The sequence below is a fragment of the Aythya ferina genome (assembly GCF_964211825.1).
Source record: "Aythya ferina genome assembly, chromosome: 17".
NCBI lineage: Eukaryota > Metazoa > Chordata > Aves > Anseriformes > Anatidae > Aythya > Aythya ferina.
In genome coordinates, this window is record NC_140316.1 from 9016330 (window position 1) to 9040034 (window position 23705).

Genomic DNA, 23705 nt, shown 5'->3' on the forward strand with positions numbered 1-23705 from the left:
TGGCTTTGCCCTCCCTGCACACGGCAGGCAGCTCGCCAGCCAGGCTGGTGAAATCCACCCTGAGGCTCGCGCTCGGCTTGGCGCGCCTGCACGCTGCTGGCTGGCAGGGCTGACAGCCCCGAACAAACGCCCAGACGGAGATGTTTCCTCAGCTAAAACCTTTGTTTTGTGCTGATCCAGGTTTAAAAGGGGGAGAAAGGGAAACCGGTATGAGCCTGCGTTGGCCCTGGCTGAGCACCCACCCCCGCGGCCGCAGAACAATGAGAGCCGCAGCCTCCCTCCGCCTGCCACCGGCCCCAAACCCAAGAGCGAGGCGAGAAAAGCCCCGAGATGCCAGCGGGGACATCCCCTGCCGTCCCTCATCGCCGGTGCCAGGTGGCATCGAGCACCTCTGCGTGGCACTGCTGGGCACCCACCGCTCTCCTGGCGCTTTGGCAGCTCATCCACAGCTTCTGCGCCCTGCTGGATGAGCAGAGGGAGGAGGAGGAGGCTGCAAACCGCGAGCTGGCCACGGGTCAGAGGCCCACCACTCCTTGGGGCTGTAATTCTGTCCTTCTGGCACAGGCTGGCTGGGAGGCGAGGCCTTTGCCTGCTCATTGTAGGAGGTTCTCTTGCTGCTAAGCAGAGCGTGCTGCAGCTCCCTCCGTGCCCACGGCTGTCCTGCCATGAGCTCACCCCAAATTTTCTTCGCCTCCCTGCGCCTGGATCCAGCCCCAGCAGCTCCTCACGCACACACTGCACAGCTCGGCAGTGCCTCACCTCGCAGGAACCACAGATCCTGAACACAACCCCAGCTGGAAGATGTGCAGGCTTCCAAATGGAGTACCCCACAGCAAGCACGCGGCTTGCCAGCTCTGTGCCCGCACCACTTTGTCCTCCACGCTCCTCCAGACCCAAATCCACGAGAAAACGAAGCAGCCGCGTGCTGATGGAGCCAAGCTGATACCTGCTGACCCCTCCTGCTCAGCCTCTTCACCTCATGCCATTCCCTACCTTAAAAAGGAGCATTTGAACCACAAGCTCCTTAGGACAGGCCAAGTCCTGGTGAGCCCTGACCATTATTTTCAAGTCCTGGACAGAAGTCACCGTCAGCCTGCTTGGTTTTGGCACGCCCTGAGCACCCGATCGAGGGCTGGTTGTGAAGTTTTAGCACCAGGAATCCACGCACGTGGCTGGAAGAGCCAGCTGCTGCCCATCCCCGCAGGGGGATGTTTGCTTCCTGCAAAGCAAACAAATCAGCCTTACGTTTCTCCAAACGCCAACAGCTGTCCTGCTGCACAGGATAAGCCTAAATCAGGGAAAAAAAAACAACACAACGCCAATGAGCAGAGTGGGAAGTTGGTCATGAAAACCTCCAGCAAGGCCACCAGCCTTCTCCTGGCTTGCCACCACCTCCTCCTCTCTCCCTTTCTCTTTTTGATGACTTCCCATCCCCAGAGCCCTGCCACCACCTAAATCCCTCCTCGTGGCTGCTGCAGTCCTGGGATGAGGCTGGAGGGGGGGAGCTGGGAGCTTTCTGCTCATCACCAACAGCTCCAGGCAGGGGACCTGAGGCCAAACAAGACCAAAGTCCTCCCCTTCCCAGCCCGTGCCACCTCGTCTCTTGCAGCAGGCCACGGCCACACTTCAGCCCCGCAGAATTCAGGCAATCTCTCTGCAACGGTCATCCTCATTTTCCTTCCTTTTTTTCCTCCTTTCACCCCCAAAAAGGCCCTTCCCTCCCCCACCGCATTACTTCGCTGCCAGTCTTTGCTTCCGCGCCGATTTACTGATTATGGGGAAAAAAAAAAAAAAAAAAAAAAAGGAGAGATATAATAATGGTCCTTTTTTCTTTCTTCCTCCTTTCGGAAGGCAGGACCCTGCCAAATGGTTTTGCCCCTGGGCTGAGCCGCGGCCAGTTCCACCCCCTGCAGGAGGGAGTTAATGAAATACGCAGTGGAAGGGCCCTCCCGCCTCCCGCTCCAGGACTTGGGCTGACTCCACTCCGGCTAATCCCATTACAAGAAAATAACGTGGATAATTCAAGCTAATGAAATCGTTACAAGAATGTGGACAGCCAGGGGTGGACATTCAGAGCCAATTTAACACTCCTCGGTGTTGTTATCCCCAGCACAGGAAATATCTGAAAGGAGGAAGGGAAAGGAGAGAGGGAGAGAAGAAAAAAAAAAAAAAAAAAAAAAAAGCAGCCCTCCTCTCTTGTTAGCTTAAATCCTGTTAGAGAGTTCAGGAATTAATCTGCCACCTATCTCCCCTGCTCCCATTATCATCATCATCATCAATAATGTCTCCTCGGTAACCCCTGCACGTGAACAGATGAAGGCGCAGGAGGGCAAGGAGGGCGCGGAGCCTCCCGGCACGCTGCAGCGAGCGCGGCGCTGCCACTGCCACCACCCCGGAGCAGAAATAGGGACAGAGAGGGGGACACGGGGGTGGCAGGGCTGAAGCCTGGACCTGCACACCCAGCCCTCCTCTCCTGGAGCCTCCGTCCTCAGCCACCTGGTGCAGCTGGAGGTGTGCCGGGTCCCCAAAATGCCTTCCAAACCTCTCCGAAAACCGCGCAGGGCTCATGAGGAAGACAGCCACGGGTGCTCCTCGTTCCTTCCTGCACAGATCAGCACCATTTTTTTTATTTTTCACCATCCTCTCCTCGCTGCCCACGAGCATCATCTGTAGTTGGAGGCCTCTTGGTCTGCTGGCTGCAGCAAAACAGGGTTTTGCCTGACCTAAGTGCTGTTCTTCTCCACTCCTAGGGACAGCCGGACACGAAGCAAAGAGCTCCCCGCCTCCTGTGGGTGCACGCAGCACGTCCAGGGGCAGAGCTGCTGCTGTGGGTGAATTTTAAGAGAGATCCAAGCTCCCACACACATCCAAACACCTCCTGGTTGCAGCACGACATGGGCACAGCTCATACTTGGCGCAGACCCCGTGAAAGCCAAACCTTTCCCTTCTTCCAGCTCAGCAAAGCCCCGGCTGCTGCTCACCGACCTCGCACAGACACACATTGCTTCAGTCCCTCCACGGAAACGGAGAGGTTTGGGATTTAAAATAGAGATGGAGCAACACGAAGGCAAGAATTTGGAGTGAGACGAAGCAAAAGCCCCGTGGCAGAAGCAGCAGAAGGGCTGGGAGCCCTGCAGAAGGGTGAGCTGCTGGGCACCAGGCCACCAAGAGCGGCGTGCCACCATCCTCCGTGGGTCACAGAGATGGGACATTTGGGGTCCAACCTGGTGGCTGACCCCTTCCTATCCCATACAGAGACTCTCTGATGTGCCACAGGGGAATTTTTCACCCTTATGCCACTCCAGCACAAAGAGCAGCTCGTCCTTCCCCTTTTCCTAGGCTTTATTCTCACCAAACTTGCAGGAAAATCGGCACCAGCCACATTTCCACCTTGTGCCCCACCAACCAGGCTGGGACTGACCCAGAATTTTGGAAACCAACAATGCCCAGGACAGGGAGGGATGCGGCGGGGCGAGCCCCCCAGGATGAGCTGCACCATCCCATTTCTCCGGGTGCTTCCAGCACACCTGCCACAGCAACTGTTCAGCTCGCTGCCTCCAAGAGCATCACAAGCCCTGCAGCTCCCCAGGGAGCAAGGAGACGCCAAGAAATGTGCCTGAAGAAGAGCCCAAGATCCAACAATCGGGGTGAATTTTTGGGATAAATGTAGTGAAGGCACTTGCAAATGATTTTTAGCTGAATTTTGGGAAGAGGCAGGCACGCAGCTCACTGGATCTGGCTTCACGGGGCAGAATAAAATGACGCCGTGCCTACAAGTACTTGAAAAATAAATGAATAAAAAAGTAAAACCTGGTAGATTGCCAGTGGTCAGGGTGTTGCGTTCTGGGAGCAGTGTTCCCATGTCCTCGTTCCCATGCCATGCTCCAAATTCTCCTTTCCAGACACCTCGGCAGCCTGGCTCCTCACTCCTCTGCACCCTGTGCCAGGCCATCCTCACCTCTCTCCTCCAAGCCGATCTCCTTCATCATCCCTATCACCCAGCTGGGTCAGGGCTCCTCTGAAAGCTTCCTCAGGACTTTGCTCCCCCTTCTTTTTCCATCTGCGAGTCTCCGGCTGGCTGATGGCTCCCTTTCTGGCTGTCACTTCAAGTCCTTTTTCTCCTACTGCTGGTGCCAGCAGGTTGCTGTCCCTCGCCTTCCTCTCCTCTTGCTTGGGACCCGTTTGGGCGTGCTGTCGATGGAGGTTTCGCTGCCGTGCTGTCCCCATGTGCCTTCCTGTGCTCATTGGGTTGCCAGTAGCCCTCAGCTCCGTGCCACCCTGCTCCCGGCTCCAGGGGAGCCCCTGAGGTCCCCCCAGCCACCCGCCCGTGCCCCTCAGCCTCACCGCTGGGGAACCTGCCTGGGGTGCCACATTGCCATCACTCCTCACCTCTTCTGCATGGGCAAAACCAAAGCTTAGCTCTTTCCATATGCATCAAATTTGGGCCCAGAGCTTCAAAAAAACCCCACAACTACTCCACGTGCCAGAGACTAGGAGGACACCGATGTGCTTATTCCAACGAGCTCTTCCAAGGAGCTGGGGATTTACGCACGAGGCTCCTGCTCAGGTCCTGATTTTCCAGGGAAGCCTCTCCGCCCTCGCAGCCCCCCTCAAAGCCTCTCAAAGGAGGCAGCCTCGGGCCCTTCCCTCTCCCCCCCGAAGCTGTTTCCCCCTCGCCTAAACTGCTTGCTTCAAACCGGAGCAAAACGTTTCACCCCTCCTCGATTTATTTTCCTTAACAGTTGCTTGTGAGGGACCTTATCAAAAGCTTTCTGAAATTCCAAGTAAATTAGTCATTAGGCAGGTTTTCAGAACGGTAATTAGGCCACTCCATGCCCCTGATGTATTATTTACCTGAGAAGATATACATAATTAGGGCTCTTCTTTATAACTGGTATTACACGCGCTAAATTCTACTCCAGTCTATCGTGTAATTACGCAATTAGGCTGCATGCTAAACAGAAAGAAACCAATTCTGAAAACCTAGCAAAAAAAAAAAAAAAGGGGAAAAAAAAGGCCGGTAATTATTATTTTTTAAATCCCCCATCACCGGCACAGCGGCGGGGTTTAAAATTTTAATATCCCTCCACTTCAGGCGTTTCTGAACAGGTGCTAGGAGCGGGTTTGGTTGCCTCGTTTTGTCCTGTCTAATCCTCGCGTTGCGCCGCAGATTCGCTTCCTTAAAGGGATTTGCTCCAGGGCTGCCGTTCCCAGGGGCTTGCAGCTCCCTTCCCGGGTCGGCGGGGATTTGCTGTGCTCGGGGAAACGGGGTCGCATTGCCTCGCAGCCTCTCCTCGTCCTCCCAAAGATTATTTCCAACAGCTTCCCATCCACAGCCGGCGGATGCAGGCAGGGCCAGTTGCTACGGCAGGGCTGGTGCAGAGATGTAGCCCTACAGGGCTGGATCCTACAGAGCAATCCAAGCAGGCAACGGGGCCAAAAACCCATCAGGGAGCACTGGGGGCTGTGCAGGAGAAGCCAACACCTCCGCAAGGGGCAGGCAGAAAACCAGGGGCCGGGTCCTGGCTCTCCAAAGCTGTGCCCAGCCCTTGTGCACCTTTCAAGAGGAGAATGGGATGTGGCGATCCCAAATTTGTCCCCCTCTTCCTCCTGGCTGTACCTGGAAGCATGAGCTCTTCTCTTCTGCAGCTCCACATCCTGCTGTGCACTGCCCTGCTCCGTCTCAGCCCCACAGATGGAGGAGCGCGTGCCACGGGGCGCACCACACACCCGGGGAGTTTTTTAATCTCCCCATCATTACGCATCTACCTTAGAGTTGGTGAGATCAAAGAAAAAGTGCCCAGGACTTACCGAGCACGCTCACACCTCCCCAGGAAGCCACCTGTGCTTTATCCGCATGCATTTTCATGCGTTCAAGGCTCCTCTGATTCATTACCTTCGTTTCAGAAGGAAATCTGCTGCTGCTCTATGTCTCAGCGCTCAAAATTGCCAAGCCACCGCAGGCACGGGGAAAGGTGCAGGATGGGGAACGCCAGCAGCTTTAGGGAGCCCCACATAAGATCCCACTGTTGGAATCGCACCAAAGTCTGTGAGAGTCGAGGTTTTTGGAAGACCATCACCCTCACACGCTGTGATTTCATCTCCCTGGGGGCTTTCTGACCCCTGCTGCTGCTTTTTTGTTTGCTGCTGGGGCAAAACGTTCAGTGGAGAGAAGGCTGCGTCTACCAGGACCACTCCAAGAGGACTTCTCTTCAGCCCTGCCAGCCTCCTGTCCCCGCCACCTCCCAGGACAGTGCCAGGACCTCCTGGGACACCCCACGGCTCCTGCCACCAGCTCCCACGGTCGCTCCCACCGAGCTGTACAAGCACAGTCGTGACCCTTACATCCCAAACCCCAGGAAACCTAAATCCTCCCACCGACTTCAGTGGGAGCCTCGGCGCTCGCAGAGCGTTTTGCCGAGCTCCAGCCCTAAGCCACGCTCCTCCTGCGGGCAGCACCTTGCAGCACCAGGGCTTAGGAGCCCCCACGTCCCCCCCAGTGATCACCAGCAGGTCAGGATTTCAAAGGAACCACCCACAGCTTGAACAGCGCCGAGATTTGGGGATTTATCTCTCCTGGGCTCCTTTGAAAGCCCCGATCAGAGCACAGCTGCGGCCACAAAGGAGTTACGCTAAAAATAGTGCTCGCAGGAGGGCCCGGCACAAATCTCCTTTCCTCTCGGATTCTCGTGAGTCAGCTCGTTTTGAAGACAGAAGAGGAAATTCAGGCGACTGGCAGAGCAGTAAACAAGGGGAGGGAGACGCAGCCTCGTGGCCCCCAAAGGGCACCCGGCAGAGAAAGCTTTGCTGTAGGAACCCCGGTGAAATGGCTGCACCGACAGCCAAAAAACATCTCATCTCCGACTCCAGAGCCTCCTGCACCGAGCTGAAGGAGAATAAATATAGAAGCGATGAGATATTTATAGGCAGGCAGCTATTTTAACATGGCTCCGCCCTAAAGAGAATCCTTATTTAAGTCCCGGCCCTGCAAAGCTGCACGATGACTTCGAGAAATCACCAGATTAATTATTTTCACCGGGAGAACCGAGGAACGCGTAGGGAAGATCAAATGCATGCAAATGCATTACAGGACGTGGGAGCTCGAGCGGAGCGCTCCTGTTCTGGGGACTCAAACACCACGAGGATCCTGAGATCTCCTGAGCATGGGACGGTCCTGAAAGCTTTCCCTACCCACAGGCACAGGGCTCAGCAGGGGCACAAGCCCACGCTCCCCCTTAGCCTTGTTTTGGGGATCTCGGACCAGCTTTTTGAGGGCAGAGGCAGGGAAATGCCTCCCTGCACCTTCCTCACCCAGCGTCTCGCCCTGTGGGTGCCCAAACAGCAGCAGAGGTGAACCTGCCTTGGGAATTTCCTAAAGGGAGGTGGAGGATGCTGAGCTCTGGCAGCTGGGCTACACAAAACCTGAAGCCCTCCGAGGGATAGCTTGGTCTCCCCCTTCCCTGGCCATCTATTTGCCCCAGTCTCACAGCAACTGAACGCTGAGGGCTTCTTTGTGCTGCCAGGCAGAGGATGCCAACAGCTCGGTCACAGAGCTCTCTTCCTCGAGAAGAGAGAAAACCAGTTGAAAAACGTAATCTTAAATGTTTTGCTTAAACAAAATACGCTGCTGGTGTTCCTGATGGCATCCTCTACGCACGCAAGCCGCAAGTGGTAAACATCCCTCCCGTATCCCCCAGAGAAGAAGCAAGGCGCAGCTCTCGCTGCAAATTGCCGGCAGGCAGCGAGATGGAAAGGGGCTGGCATCTTCCAGCCGAGCGCTGGAGAAAGCCATTTCCCTGACAGATGCCTGATGTCTGCGGGAGGACTGAGCACACGGCCCTGCAAACCCCGGGACCTGCGAGGAGGAGCAGGGCAGGAGAGAGAACGGCCCCCACGCAGCCGCATCGAGTGGAAGCTCCCCGATACGGGGAAGAGGAGAAGAGGATGCTGAGAAGCATCCCCACACCACGTACCCTGCGTCTGATGACAGCTGGCTGTTGCACACGCTGCTTTAGCCTCGCACACAGGGGTTTGGAGAGCTTTCCTGCGAGTATTTGCTGCTCCTGAGGTGAATGGGAAGGTGAGGAATACGCTGCACCGCTGAGACAGCGGCGGGACCAGCGCAGAAAGAGCCTGCTTCGGTTCAGATGTCAGAAGATGGGACCTCAAAAAGGAATCTGAGCCACTAAAGCACAAGCTGGATGCTCAGTGGTGATTAAAAGAATGAAATTCTTTGGGCTCGTCATCTCTGCGATGTTTAATAAATGTTAGAGGGCTCTGATAACGCGTGGCACTGGCACGAGCCGCCTGCAGCCCATCTCCCAGCCAGCTGCTGAGCTTGGTGTTGCTTGGAGGAAGCCAGCAACCCCGAGCCCTCTTCTCAGCTTTCAACCTGGGGGGTTAAAGATTTCTGTGGGCAGATGGAGAGCCCTGATTCCTCAGGAAAACTGTTTCCTTAGGAAAACAGCTTGTGAGAGTGGGCTCTGCAGGCTCATGGGATCCTTCCTCCTGCACCCGCAGGTAGCTCCCCTCCCGAGGGAGGCAGAGCCGTTCCCCTCAATGCATTTCCTTCTCTGAAAACATAAGGAAATCTCAGCTGTGCTGCTCCTCGGATGGGGCTGCATCCCACCAAGCGCTGTAAAAAGCGCAGCCGTAGGAGACACGGTGAGAGAGAAGGGAAGGAGGTGGCCCTTACGGCCTGAACCCTCCAAAAATACAACAAGAGCACAGCCGGCCAAAAGCTGAGACACCTCCTAGGGATGGCACCACCACAAATTGCTGGGGGTGGTGCAGAAATCCTGCAGCTAGAGAGGCTGGCGGGGGGAGAGCTGCCAGCCACGAGGGCCTGGGGAGCATGGAGCCTGCGAGGGAGCTGTCAGAGCCCCGGCCCTACCTCGTGTGACAGCAAGAAGTCCCCGCAGAGGTGACGGCGCCGGCAGCCGCAGCGAGCAAACAGCCGAACGTGCTGCAGAAAGGGGGGGGGGAACAAGAGAGGAGGCGATGGATGTGGTCCTGGCAGGAGAGTCAGGCTGCATTTGCTTGTGTTAAATTTAAAAAAATAGGGAAAAAAAAGGAGGCAAGTGGTTAAAGAGCAACTTCTCAGCAGCACAACCCTCTGCCCGCAGGTAGGGCAGGGCGGCAGCTCCCTCCCCTCGCTCCCGCGGCCCTCATTTCATGGGGTTTTTGCACAAGCAGCGGGGTGGAAAATGATCCAGCGGCTGGAGAAGCACCCCTAGGGTCCCTGGGTGCATGGTGGGTGGGTGGCCGGAGCCCGGTCCTGCTGGGGTGGCGAGGAGGGAGCCTGGCTGCTGAGCTCCCAAATCGCAGCCGCGCAGCGCGGGGGAGCCGGGCGCTGCCCCCCCGCCGCCCTCCTGGATGCTGACGAGAGAGACAGCGCAGTCCTGCGTGACAGCGTGAAATTAATATGATTTTGGGGGAAGCTGGCAGTGAGTAATGAGCATCTGAAATACCTCGCCTCCACCCCCCCCCCTCGCCCCTGAACTCCTTTAACCCTTCAGCCGCTCGCACGGCGCCTGGAGAACGGGCTCGAAGGAGGGGAAGAGGCAGAGCTGGGGTGGAGAGAGGCGAAGAGGGGGGCGAGCAGCCCAGCCAGGTGCTGAATTTATGGGGTAGGTTTTGGCATCAGTGCTGGAGGGGCTGAGGTCAGCGCTCACAGAGAGGCAGGACCTGAAATGTCGAAGAGCATGGCTCCGTGGGAAGGTGTCAAAAAGGACTGGGGGGCTGGAAGGGATCAGGGCTGTCCTCCAAACCTCCTCCAGCAGGTTGCCAAGAGGCCAACTGTGAGGGGAACAGTCCAACACGTCCCCACCACCTTCCCTCAGAAGCCAGGAGCTCACCTTCCCCTTCCCAGGGTGCCAACAAAACCTTGGTCTGGCAAAGCGCTCCATGCGGGGGCTCCTCCCGAGCACTCCTGCTGCCTAAAAAAAGGCTCAGTCCCCAAAAAGGGTCAGTCCCACAGCACCACATCCCTGCAAAGACAAACCCCAGGAGCTTCCTACGCCTCCCGGTACCGGCTCCTCACATTTAAGCTTTCTCCTCTTCCCTGCCAGATGCCTGGAGTGGTCAGCTGGCTCAGCTGCAGCTGGGGGAGGAGGGAAGAAGACAGATGGTCAGCGTGCTGTGCCTTCGCTTGGCTTCTTTGGGGAAAGCAAGAGGCAGAGAGAAATGCTCTCGGCGCCACGAGCAGCAGAAGCCAAGGCGGTGCAAACGCCAGGGCACGGGAAACCTTTGGGGTCTGCCCAGGCAAGGCAGGAGAGCGATTACAGCCACGTCCCAAAGGCTTAAACCCCGCTAAATTGGAGGAGGTAGAAATGTGGCGGCGGGCTTGACGTTAAAAAAAAAGAAGATAATGCAAATAGAGATGCAAATAAAGGACACGGTGTCACCCTGAGCAGCAAACTGTGATTCATTAGAGGCTCATTCAGGACCTTCGCGGGAAGCGAGGCTGAGAATACCCACACACAGGCACCGGGGAGAGACGGGGAGGTGGGCAGGGCAATGGCAACGCCTGCCTAAGGAATGTGGTGGGGAAGGATTTTAAAGACGAAGAAAATCATCAGCTGGAGGGCTCCTTGGGTGAAAAGCTAGGGCACGATTCAGAGTTAGTCCAGCTCATTCCAACAGGGCAGGGCCTGAGAGATCCCAGCCTGACCGGCCACGGGGCAATGCACGAGGAGAACGAGATCAGGCTACAGCCTGAGACAAAAAACCCCAAGACAAAACCCCCACACGTTTTCCCTGCCTTATATATAGACACACACACAGCGTTCAGAGCAATTCAGACAAAAGGAGACTTCCTAGCACTTGTACTACAGCTGCCAGCCTTTCTACAGGATTTGTTGCTCCTTTCCCATCGAGGAGCAAAAGCGCACATGTGTGCCAGCCCCACTCGGCACAGAAAGCTGGCAAAGACCCCGAAGCAGAATCCCAGAGTCACATCGGACTAAGACACCTCAGCAGCAGCTCCTTCCCCACCTCTTCTCACCTCCCCAAGCCCTTCCCCACCGAGGAGCAGTGGAGCCTGTGTGTGAAACTCACTGAGCACCCCTGGGAGGCTCGGTGCCTGGGCGAGAGGCTCCTGCGGAAGGAAGCAGCCTAAAAAGTCCCCTAATTTGTGCTGGATGGGTGGCCTGAGCAAAAGCAGGCAGCTGAGAGCTCCTGGGCAGAGGTTTCAGGTGAGCAAAAAGGAGACCTGTGGGTAGGGGACACGCGGAGTGCAGAAGAGGGGAAGAAAATCAAATATTGCAATGAATATTCAAGACAGGGAAAGAGATGTACTGAAAAAAAAAATATTCCTTCTGCTCTTGGGAAGATCCACCTTTTAAAGCAGCCCTGTCAAGATAACACAGAGTTAAACATTTCCTTATCTATGTTAAACACCTTTATGATTCAAACTGGAAAACAGCACCGAAAACCCATTTCGCTCTCCCCCCCGCCCCACAGCTTGTTTTGCGGAGCCAAATGAAAGCGGCCAGCTCCACGCCTGGGCTCTGCTCAACATCGCTGCGCTTGGGCTCCCCACATGTAGGAAGAGGCTCAAAGAAGGGCCCCCATCTTCCCCCAAAAGTTTAACGTCTGCTTTTCAGGATAGGAAGAGAAATAAACCCAAGATATCCCTGCCTGGTGGAGCAAACCGCGGGCACTGCGAGCACACAGCCAGGGGGGACAAGGGCACCCACACCCCAAACACCCTGGGAGCGTGGATTATGTGGGACAACACCCGTAAGGGCTGGATGCAGACTTTTGGGGCCACCCTTTTTGGAAGAAGAAGAGCCCCAAGGGAAACGCACCCAGCAAAGACATCATTTTTACCAGTGCCTTCAAAGCACGCTCGCAGACTTCAAGTGGGCGAGCGGGGCCAAGCTGCGACATGAGCTCTGGGGCTGAAGGCATCAATCCCAGAGCAGCTTTCTGCAGCCCGAGATGCTCAGCAGCCCATGCAGAGCCCCCACATCCTAATTCCGGAGCTGATAACCCCACATTAATACAAAGCAGTGTAGCTACCACCAGCAATGCTGCCCAGGAGCCGCCTGCAGCCTCAGATGAGTCAAGAGCTGGAGCAGGAGCTCAGACTTTGCTTAGGGTGCAGGGTGCTGCTGGCTGGGTTCGACCCGATGGCTGCACACACCACGGAGCAGCCAGAGCTCTGCTGAGCACAAATATCCTCTGGCACAGCCCTGCCCTGCTGCGGGTACATCCCAGCACTTGTTTTAACGCCTTGCTCCCTCTTAGCATCCATTTCTCCGAGGCAGCTAAACCCCAATCCACGGAGGTAGGGAAGTGAGGGATCAGGGCTGGCCTGGATGACAAACAAAAAAAAAATTGAGCAAAGCTCCTCACCCACAGGATGAGCCTCTCCTCCCTGCTTTTGTTGACTGCTCCAGCACGGGGGCTTGTTAATCTGCCCACACCGAGCAACGAGGGATTTGGCTGGCCCATCAGGCTGTGGAGGAGAGCAGGAGGCTCCTCCCCGGGCAGAAGCATCCTCCCGGGGAAAAAGGCTGCATATCCCACGGGGAACATCTCTGGGTTTGCTGATGGGGGAGCAGAAACCGCTGGCTTTAGACCAGTAACCACACAGGGGTAGGACAAGAGGCATTTTGCTCATCACCCAAACGGCCAGCCCCCTCTCCTCCTCCGAAACACAAGGCCTTCAGCCGGGTCTAGCTGCAGCCTGGCGGTTGGACGGTCATGATGAAGTGATTCAGAAACGCAGCTTCATCTGCTGGTGGATGTAACCCAGAGGAACAGGGCACGAACCCAGCAGCGGCTTCCAGCAGCCCTTCTCAAAGATGATCTGCTCCACGTCCTGCCCCAGCACTGCAGTCTAGCGTGCCCAGCGCCTGCACAGCTAGCCTCCCTCTGCCTTCTTCTGCCCCTCAGATAACAATCCCATCATCTTATCCACGCTGATTTAATTTTGTTTCAGCCTTAAAGGGCTAAAACCACAATAAATGGGAAGTTTTAGAGTCCTGTGCATTGCAGTTTGTGCACGCACCCCCCTTACCTCGGCTCAGGGTGCTGGGGGAGCTTCCAGGTGCGGCACAGCAGAGATGGACCCACGCTGTGCTTTAACCAGCTGTCCCCAGGAGGGTGCAGGACACGCTGGGGACATGTTCTCAGCAGCCAGCAAGGAGCTGAGCAGGCGATTTGGCCTGTCGATGTGGAAGGGTGGCAGAAAGAAGAGGAAAAGTGTTGCACCTGGGGTTCCTGGGCATCGCCGAGCTACCTCCTTCCAGACCAGACCTCCAGCAGGGGCTCTGCAGCTCCTGGGCTTCACCCCACAACCAGCTCTATCCCCCCTGAGCAGCCCCTGCCTGACCCAGATAGGCTCCTACACCATGATTTGATGCTCACTGTGCTTTCTGCAGCATCCCCCACGCTCACAGGCTGGCTCACTAGAGTGGGCACAGCCCGGAAAGAAAAATTTAAGCAGCCAAGAGGAAGGAGCAATGGATTTTGAGGTATTTCTAGCACACAGCTAGGGTTTTAAAAGCAAAACCTTCACTTGGAGAACGATCTGACAGACTGATCGGCAAATGTTTGCAGCACTGTGCATCCTAGGGGTGTTTGCAGTGCATTTTCTAATTAGAACTGCCCAGCACTTGCTTAACGAACTCACATGTTTATGAAGGCTCTGTTTCTTTTTTCCACTCTTCTGCCTTTCAGTAGCAAAGATTTCCACAGCTTCAACAAGGCAACGTTAGTCCAGGAAGGAGAAATTGTCTCCAGTCATGTAGACTCCATTACTGGGAGAAAGGTGTGAACAGCAAGCATGTCTGGCAGACGGATTCATTATACCACCGTGTCCTTTATAATGGGAAATGAAAAGCCCATTCTGATAACTACACTTTATTATAATAGGTCAGAAGAAGTGAAAGGCATCATCTTATAAAATTAACTTCATAAAGACTGCCTTTAAAAAAAAATATCTGCCAGTTTATCCGCCGCATCTTTCTTCAGAGATTTTTTTCTTCTTCTAGGGGAGCTGTGACTCCAAAGCCTCGTCCCGCTGCCTGTTCTCACTTTTGCCCTCTATCAGAGGGAATGGAGCAGTTTTCTCCTGATCAGTCCCAGGCACTTGTTTTGCCGGATGCAATAACGCCGTGGCTTTGTCAAGGCAAAGAAAATAGCCAGCAAAGTAGTTAAAACTGAAAGAGACCCCAAAGGTCTTCCAGCTCTTCCTCCTTCTTCACAGGGAAGTCACAACGGGGACAAACGTGCCCCACAGCCCCCCCTGTGCTCTGAGATACCTTTCAGTTGCTTCTTCGTGCAACTCAAGTCCACTCTTAACTGCTAGGGATAATTTCTAAGACTTAATAGCTTCTCACAACGCATTTGGGTTCGTTTCCTACAGGTGAAAGACAAGAGGTGGCCAGGCAGACGATAAAACATCTTCTAGGGGCACTGCTCTGACACCCCATCTCGCGCTGGTGAGGGTGGCTAGGACTAATTGGCAGAGGAGGGCTGGAAGCAAAGGTCCTTGCAATTTTAGGAGAATTTATACCGAAAAAAAACCCGACTACAGACTTTCAAGGTATGTTTTGCAAAGGAGGCAAAAGGAAAACACCATCCTCAACGCACACAACTGGAGATGCAACGCCAACAACTGCTCCTGTGGTGGTACGAGCGTCAGGCACCAAACTCTAGACAGGCTCCCTACAGTATTTGTGTCTCACATCGCATGAGATTGGGTGGAAATCTTTAAGATTTCTTCAAAACCTCACCATTTCCCTTTTGGCAAAAATAAAACGTGTCCTTGAAGTGTTACATGAAGTTGCAAACCAGCCTTGTTTGTAATATTCATGAAAGTTGGTGCAGGAAGGAGGATGGAAGAGGATGCCATGAAACAAACGGTTAATTGGGACTTCAAATGAAGGTTGGATCTAATGTGAGAGATTTTAAAGGAGCCTCATTTTCAGAAATTGCCAGAGCTCCAATCTGTGAAAATGTGGCCTTTCACAGATCTCCAATTCAGCTTGCCACATCGAGAGTTCCTTTTGAAAAAAGTCGTGCCATAAAAGCCCCCCAATTTGGTAGCAAAAATTAGCAGCCTTCATGGGATATCAATCCCTTTGTCTCTCCTCCCCTAACCACGGCTCTTTGGAAAGGACGAAGGACCATTTGTCTTTTGTTATTTCTGCAGGTAGTGAAGATAAGAGTAGAATCTAATAGAGAACAAAACTGGCAAAAAAAAAAAAAAAAAAAACAACACCCACAAAAGCTGAATCTTCACACCTAGCCCAAAAGCTGCCCCTATAATTGAAAAGCATTTCTCCCTCTGAAGAAAATAACACCCATCAGGCCTCAAAAAACCTCTCCCAGCAGCACGGCAGAGGCCAGCACCTCCAGCACGAGGGGACAGAGGGACACTGAGTGCCCCAAAGGCATCGTCTCAGGGTGGGAGGTGGGCACACGTCCACCCTGCAACCCTGACTTTGCAGGGGAAGGACTCCAGCCTCTAGGGCTGCTAACCCGAGTGCTCCTGACTTCAGCTCCTTCCTTCATCCCAAGGATTAGGACTCAACAGCCCCAAACTCCAGAATTAAACTCATTTTCATCGAGTCTCCTGCATGTCCTCAGCTTGGGGAGGAATCAGGCTGGATTTTGCAGGCGCTCGCAGACCTCTCCACGCTGCCAGGGACCCACCTTGCCACTCCACTGCCGTCCGAACACGAGCAATGGGGCAGGGCAAGCGTGAGCATCCAAACCATGGATCCATGCACCGAGATATTAAAACGTGTAAAGACACCCAAGGAAGGATTTCCTGAACTGCCAGCACCGAGCAGTGTGCACAGGAAGCCCTCCAAAGCTGCTATTCCAAGCACCCAACTCCCGCGTTTCGCTGTTTCACTGTCATTAACACCTACCGCAGCCGGAGTTAAAAACCAAGACAGCTCCTTGACAAAGCTCCAAACACGCAAATATTTGTTTGGGGGTATAAACACATGCACTGCCTCCTGCCAAAGCAGCTGAGAAAAGGAAAAAAAAAAAAAAAAAGAGAGAAAGCAAGTACAGAAGGAAGCAAACTGAGAGACATCAGCTGCAGGGCTTTTGAGAGCGTGAAACAATAGAGGAGAAGCTCGTCCTGCAAAGCCTCCCACCTCCACGGGCCGGGGGCTGCTGCCTGGCGTGGCAGTGCCCGGCGGGGTCCCTGGCTGTCCCCAGGCTGTCCCCCAGGCTGGCTGTCCCCAGCAGCCTCTCCTGGGCAGGCTAAGAGTGCCCCCTGCAGCCCTGCCGTCCGTGCCGCCTCCGCTGCCAAGCGACCGGTCCCAATTGCAAATAAATAAAGTAAGGAAACACAAACCGGACAGGTTCCTAAATGGAGGGAGAGCTCAAAGCTCCAAGAGCAAAGGCAGCTGGTTTAAGAGCACAGAAAGCAATCTAGGAGGATGAAGTGTTGGGTAGTGCTCTGTCATGCCTGGTTTTAGCCTCTCTGAAGGGAAGGAGGGATGGCAGGGGTGCAGGGAGGATTGTGGGTCCCCCACCCCCCCCAAGCTGCTGGCTTTTGTCTTGAGGATAAAAAAAACACATCTCCGAATATCCTAGGTAAATGGAACGGATGTTCACGCGTTGCTCTGAGGATGCTGTCAGCAGCACCCGGAGCCAGAAGCTGCGTGTTCCTTGCAATATTAATCAGAGCGCTCCGCTGCCCCTCCGCTCCCCAGCACTCCGGTGCCAGGCAAGACAGGAAGAAATAAAAAAATGTACCAAAAACCCCTCATTCTCTGCTGGGCTCATCTATTCTCCTGATATACATAAGCCTCCCAGGTCCTTGAACTCCACCCAGGGCACTAACAGGCACAGATTCCTAGGGTTTTGTTTGCTCTGCTGTTAGGATGGACACGTCCACGACCACACTGCATTAAGTTTTGGAGCAGCAGAGCCCTGTGTGCCACCAGAACTCAGCACACAAATTTGGAAGTCCAGGGGCTTTTGCCCTGTTTCAAAAAGGCTCTCAGGGAAGTGGGGAAGCAGCAGCACCCAGGCTGCACCAGCAGGAAAACCTTTTGCTCTTCTCTTCCACAGGGCTCCTTACACTGTGCCTTTCCTCACTGCGTGTCCGACAGCTGAGTCACGGTCTGCAAGCAGTTAGAATCGAGGACCCTGCTCCAAAACGGTGTCTCAACACACAGTTTTCCTCACCACCTCACACCCTTCCTCTGTCCTGCAGCATTCAGGCTACCAGCAGCACAGAAAACCTGTCCTTACCCGCGGGTGAGCCAGGAGAAGAGCATCACACGCTACCAAAGCAGCCGGAATTCACTGCACGCAGGGAACTGCATTGCTCCCTCTGCTCCAACAAATCCCTGCCCCACAGCTCCTCGCTATGCAGTTCTCAGAGCATGGCCTGAGAGGTTTCAAAGGGTTAAAGTGATTCCTCAGCTCAGTCCCTTTGGAAAGGGACGCTGCAGCCCTGACCAGCTGAAGCCACCTGCCTTCTGCTTCAACACTCAGCAGGACAGCCTCCTCCTAACCCAGGAGCTCACCATTCCCTGAGGATGGATGGCACCCCTCTTGCTTTTGCTGATGGAAAAGGGGATGGATGGAGCTGGACACTGATTCCCCCAAATTCCTTTGGGAAGAGCAGAGCTGGGACCATGGCCTGGGGCAACCAGCCACAGATTCTCATCCTGGGAGCAGCAAAGATACTGTAAGCTGAACTCTACACGGCTGCACCTCCTTCCTGAGATGTGTTCCACGGCTTAACGAGTGACTGCACAAAAGGCTGAGGGTACAAAGAAACCAGAGATCAGCCAGCATGCAGAGGAATGCAGGCTGGGATCCTAAAATCCCTCTTTGCTGTTACGGCAGGTCTGTAGGCTGGCAAAGGATTCCTTGCTGGAGAGGCTCCGACAGGCAGCACAGCCTCACGCAGGGATGCACCGCACCAAGCACACCAGGCACGTATCCAGGTACACAAAGCAAAACACTCGAAGGCAGAGCAAGATTTACGCGCTCCCTGCGTGCTGGGAAGGAGCTACGGCGTTGTGTGTGCAGGGCAGATGGAGGAGGGAGCCAGCCCGAGCTAAAACCTCTCAGAGCAGCTGTCTGCAGCGGCTCGTGGTGCTCCTCCCCAGCCAGGTGTGCCAAGCAGCAGGAAAGCTGCCACACACCACTCAGACGAGAGGGAAAGAAATCCGAGGCGATGGCATTTGGTCAATGGGGAGTGATGCCCATGCTCCGGGGATGTCTGCAGCACAGCAAAGGGCCACCCAGCTCTGACAGCTCCCAGGGGCTGTAGTCACAACGCTGGCATGTGTCATCTCTGTCCCTCAGACAGAATTTCTGCAGCGATACAACGTGCTAAACCATTTCTACTTCCAGGTTTGCTTAAATCCACAAAAAAAGCTGTAATATTTACACTCCAGCAGCAAGCTCCTGTATTCAGATCCTGCTGGCTCCTACATGGAGCACACCAAACGCCCGACAAAGCGCGTTCCTACCTGAAGAGCTCCCTGATTTCCCTGACAGTGGCCTGGAAGGGGATGTTTCGGACTAAGATCTTGGAAGTCTTCTGCTTCTTCACTGTTTGCTTCTTTCGGGAGGATTTCACAGCAGGCCTGTGAAGTCAACAGAAAGGGCAGGTGAGAACCACTGTGCAGCAGCATATGCAGGACATTTGGGAACCTTTAACGTTGGGAGTCTGAAAAAATTAGCCAGCCAGCTCACAGTGGCATCCCCAATGGCATCTTATTGATGACAACAGAAATTTCACAGGATATGCCGTGGAGCAATGAATGCAAGCAATTTAAATCCCATGTCTGAAAATTGGATTCCAGTTTGTTGAGTGCAACCTCAACCAAGATCAGGCAGCAGGCCTGGGCTTGAACCTACCCCTAACTTTTCTTTTGAAACCAAATCTTGTCTATTCAATTATCAGAAGGAAATATTATTTGTACGTATGCAAGCAGTTAGTCTAATGTAAGCTAATTTTCATTCTTTTTCTTACTGGCTTAGAAAACAGTAAACAAAACTTTTTAATAGGTTATTAAACTAATTTATTTTGCCCAGGTTGTGTTGCATTTGAACAAGATAGAAATTTACCTAAGACAAAAAAATAGCAGCTTAAAGCAAAACTTTCTACATTAAAATTCATTCAGTGATTATCCAGACTGCAAAATCCAGAATGGATGAGGATGCTTCAATGAAGAGCTGAAGTACAAAGTGCAGCTCCTGAACTGTTGAATTCTGGTCCCTAGGTATCAGATTTTCAAAGGATTTTTGACATTTAAGAGACCTCTTCTGGTAGGGTTTCCAAAGTGCCTAAACAACAGCTTTTGAGTGCTGATTGTCACCTTCAAACACCTGGATTAGTTTTCAGCTTCATGGGTATGGATCACCAAAATCCCAGTGGACAGGAGTCACAGACTTCTGCGTTAAAGGCATAAATCTCAGCCAGTCACCCTCTTTATTCAACAGCAAGAAACACCTCCATACAAAGGTCTGTCTGTGAGGCACTGTCCCAAAAGCATTTGAGAAGCCTTTTTCTTGAATGTGGAAGTCTCAAGTGCCTGGTTCTTGCTTTGGGATGACTTTTGGGGCCCTGATACTGCCTGCTGCTTAGGGGTTTTACTTGGAAATATGTCTTTTACTGAGCAAACAACTTCACATCAGCTAATTGTTTTCTTTTCAAATAAGACTAAGGTGACTCCACTTAATCATAACAAGAGCTGATGTGTGACCAGCACTACTGGTCACAACCCTCAGGATGCAGAGATGCTAGCTAAGAAATGAAGAACCTACCAAGAACCGCAGCTTAAATATACCCATGCTACAGAGGTAAGACAGCTTTACCTGATAGCTCTCTCCGAGATTTTCACTTCCAGCTTATGGCCATCTACAATGCAGCCCTAAAAGTCAAAAAAAAAAAAAAAAAGAAAAAAAAGTTTAAGTCACAACAGCTTTCATGCTTCCAGGGCAGTGGCACCGCATTTCATGTCTTTGCTCTTTCCCATATATTCCTCCCATTCTCCCCATCAAGGTTTTTCCCTGTTGAACGCTGTTCAAACAAGGCCAGGTTTCTGATATGAGGCTGGAGACAGCCTGACCGACCGAAGCAGCAGCCCGTGTCCCTGATCTCCCTGCCGATCAGCCTCAGCTCTGCCACTAAGCTGGCAGAGGCGAGTCACTTCACTGCCTCCGACTACTGTTTCCTCTCCCTCTAGACTGCAAACTCTTCAAGGCAGGGAGCGTCTTACTGCTTGTTCTGGAATGAGCCAAGGATGACTCATTTGCTGTCAGTAGCCAATACAGCAAAAAAATAGTCTGCAAAATACCCACTTTGCTGCTTTTCCCCTTCCCCCTGGAATTCTGCTTTCAAAACAATGGGGAACACAAATCCAACCCCGAGACTACGTGGGCTGTGGAACGTGAAATCACCACCTGTTGACGGTGGGACCCATGGACTGCGGTCACGGAGCACGAACAGATTGTACAAACACAGCAATTTCTTCAAACCTATCTAGAAAGGGATCGTTCCAGCTGTCTGGCCCGCTTCGCCCAGGTAATGCAGACCAGAGACTTGAATGGTGGTGTTCTAGCAGCATGAGGAACAACTTATTCCCTTGGAGAGCAGCCAAGCCCTGTAGCATGTGTCATGGAGAAAGCATAAGGCTAGAAAACCCTGAAGCACTGGCAGATTTACAGAAGATAAAACTTAACTCCACAGCACTAAATACTGAGCAATATTTATTCTCAGTTTGTGAGGGCCTGGGTCTCTGCCACCCCTGCAAAGGAAATCCGGCGGAATAAAAACTCACTAAGTTTGCATCTTTCCACATTTTCTGCCACCTCCCCATTGGATCAGTGCTAACAAACTCCCTTCTGAACATGCTCTTGTCCCTTTTATACCCTGTTCCTCAACTTCATTTAGATTTCGAGCCTCACAGCTCATCCACACCTTCGCCCATCTCCTCTGGAAATAAACCTGGACAGACGGTGCCTGAGCTTACCTGGAGCTGGCGCAGGGCTTTCTGAGCACTCTCTGGCTTCTTGTACTCCACAAATCCAAAGCCCATGGAAAGCAAAGTGCCTGTTAGGACAGTAAGGGAACTTAAGTTAGCAAGAAACAATGCTATTAAACAGAAGATTTAAAAACAAACCAGGAGAAAGTGCTGTTGCATACTGACTAGACCAGGGGAACTCGCTGCTACAGCATCACACGCACTCACACCTTGAATTGTGGTGCCCTGCACTGGCTCTTCAACACGATGCAGGGACAATTTGGAGCACAAGAAGTCTCTGAACTGTTGATTGTCAAAACTGGGGAGACGAAAAGCAATACCCCAGAGAAGGGGACAGCCTGCCCATGCCCTGAAGTCAAAGGCCATCCAGGCTGTGCTTGCCTTAAGCAAAACCTTTCCTGTGTCCAACCCCGTGGAAAGCAAGCAGGCAATCCAACAGCCCCAAGCACTCGTCCCTGCAGTGTGCTGGGACCGATACAGGCAGGGAGATGGCAAACGAATCACACTCAGCACAGTGCTCAGCCAGGGATCCTCAAAGATCCCGGCTGCTGCTGTAGATAAAGCACGCCCTGAGATGATTCAACTGGTGTGTGATGCTGGCTGCTTTCAACTCGCATCTTGTATGGTCCTGAAGGAGTTGGCTCCTCCACACACACCTCCACAAAGCCCACAATCGAGCCTAACCTTCTAGACTGAACCCCAGCACATTTTTGTTGCTGTTTTCAGCCATTTCAACAGGCGTACTTCTAGAAACGTTAAAGACTTCGCCAGCAAGAACACAAACGCTCATCTGGATGAATGCTAAAGCAACGCCACACCTGAGCCCTCAGCAACCAGCCAAGGGAAGGAATTGAACAGCAACAGCTAGAGTACCTGCTTTGTCTTTCTTCTTGGATATCGTGCAGCTCTTCACAGCTCCCACTTTGGAGAACGTCTGCAAGGAATTCAGACACGTGACTCAGTTCTTTGTCACAGGCTTACAGCTCAGCTTGAGTGACAACGTGGCCCTCTTCCAGAGCCAGGAGCACTCGCTGACGAGCCCACCTCCCCCCGGCACACCTGAGCAGCAGTCAGTGCAGCTGCTTTTTCTATTATAAGATTGTTTCTGTGCAAATACACACACAGATTTAAAAATAATAATAATAAAAAAATAAATACAGGTGTTCTTGGAAACCCTCCACTGCTCCTCAGAACCTGCTGAGATCTGGGGTGGCTCTGGAAGACCACAACAGGTTACAAGATGCCCTCACCCAGGTAGGGACCTTAGGGGTAGACAACTCCAGTGGTGCCCCAAGAGAACAGCTGCTTCCAGAGCCAAGCAGGAGTGGCTGCCCTACAGCAGCACGCTGGCTATTTGATTCTCCTGTAAAACTGTAGCCACAAGGCAGGAAAAAAAAAGGAAAAACTGGCAAGTCCCAGGCAATCTCTGATATTTATATTTGTTCCCAGAGCCCCCTGGACCAGGTCTATAGCAGTACCACAGTCCCAAGGCAAAGAAGCACAGGTCCAGAATGGACTAACACCCCACCAGTCTTTCTGGGACATGAAACGTGGCATTGCCCATGGCTACAAAAATTAGCAGGGATGGGAACTTCCAGCTGTTTCCCACAGCCTTGCTATTAACATCCCACAGGGCTTCAGAAATGCTACCATCTCTCCCAAGTGCTTTGCTGAGGCAAAGCAGCTCCGTGTTGGTAGAAGGCAGAAGATAAAAAGTGCACCTCGGTGAAATCACCATTTATTTATTTAGCACACAAAGCAGCGTCACAGCTGCTCAAGCTGATCCCAAGGAGAAGCATGGGAAGTGAGGAGTCTTAAAAGACTTCCTACTGCCTCCACCTGTCCCAAGGTGGAATTAAACCTCATCAGAACTGTTTCAGAAACATTTGTCTAATTGATGGCTAAAGCTCTAAGCGGAGGTTTCCAGCCCCAGTACAATCCAGGGCTCCTGATCTCCTTCATTAGGCCGTACTGGCTGCAATTTAACTCCTTTGGACACTTTATCCTTGGCACAACAAGGTGGAAAACAGCTTTCCCCTGGCCCTCTGCAGCCCAGTTCCTTTTAGCCCCTGCAGGCAGTAGGGGTTTTACTCCAGCAAGCAGCCCAGTCTGACCTCCAGCCCACTCCCATCCCACCTGAGTGGCCTGTGCTAAGCAAAACCCAGTCCCCACCCTTTTCTTACAGCTTACCTCATTCAGCGTGTCTTCTGTGGTGGCGAAGTTGATGTTTTTGATGAACAAGGTACACCCTGGAATGCTCTCTTCTTCTTCCTCATCCTCCTCTTCATCCTCTTCCTCCCCCTGTGCTGCTGTTTCTGCTGAGCCCTCGACAGCTGTGGCTGTGTCATCACCTGATACAACAAGAACAAGAAGGACATCGAGGTGCTTGAGCGGGTGCAGAGAAGGGCGACGAAGCTGGTGAGGGGCCTGGAGAACAAGTCCTACGAGGAGCGGCTGAGGGAGCTGGGCTTGTTCAGCCTGGAGAAGAGGAGGCTCAGGGGTGACCTTATCGCTCTTTTTAGGTACCTCAAGGGAGGCTGTAGCGAGGTGGGGGTTGGCCTGTTCTCCCACGTGCCTGGTGACAGGACGAGGGGGAATGGGCTTAAGTTGAGCCAGGGGAGTTTTAGGTTAGATGTTAGGAAGAACTTCTTTACAGAAAGGGTTGTGAGGCATTGGAACAGGCTGCCCAGGGAAGTGGTGGAGTCACCATCCCTGGAA

General features: G+C 53.2%; 1 protein-coding gene across 4 annotated transcripts in view; it reads right to left on the reverse strand.

Moving 5' to 3' along the window:
* The window catches only part of RBM19 (RNA binding motif protein 19), a 70628-nt gene that overhangs the window by 22420 nt on the left and 24503 nt on the right, over window positions 1-23705 (reverse strand). For 3 of the 4 annotated variants that reach the window (XM_084538733.1, XM_084538734.1, XM_084538732.1), the window contains 5 exons: window positions 23178-23338; window positions 21861-21921; window positions 20976-21055; window positions 19819-19874; window positions 18468-18584 (listed from right to left, as the gene is read on the reverse strand). In XM_084538733.1, coding sequence (XP_084394859.1) covers window positions 18468-18584; window positions 19819-19874; window positions 20976-21055; window positions 21861-21921; window positions 23178-23338 — 475 coding nt within the window. Of the gene's footprint in view, window positions 1-141; window positions 1220-18467; window positions 18585-19818; window positions 19875-20975; window positions 21056-21860; window positions 21922-23177; window positions 23339-23705 lie in introns of those variants that run through there. The other variant, XM_084538735.1, reaches the window with a different exon arrangement.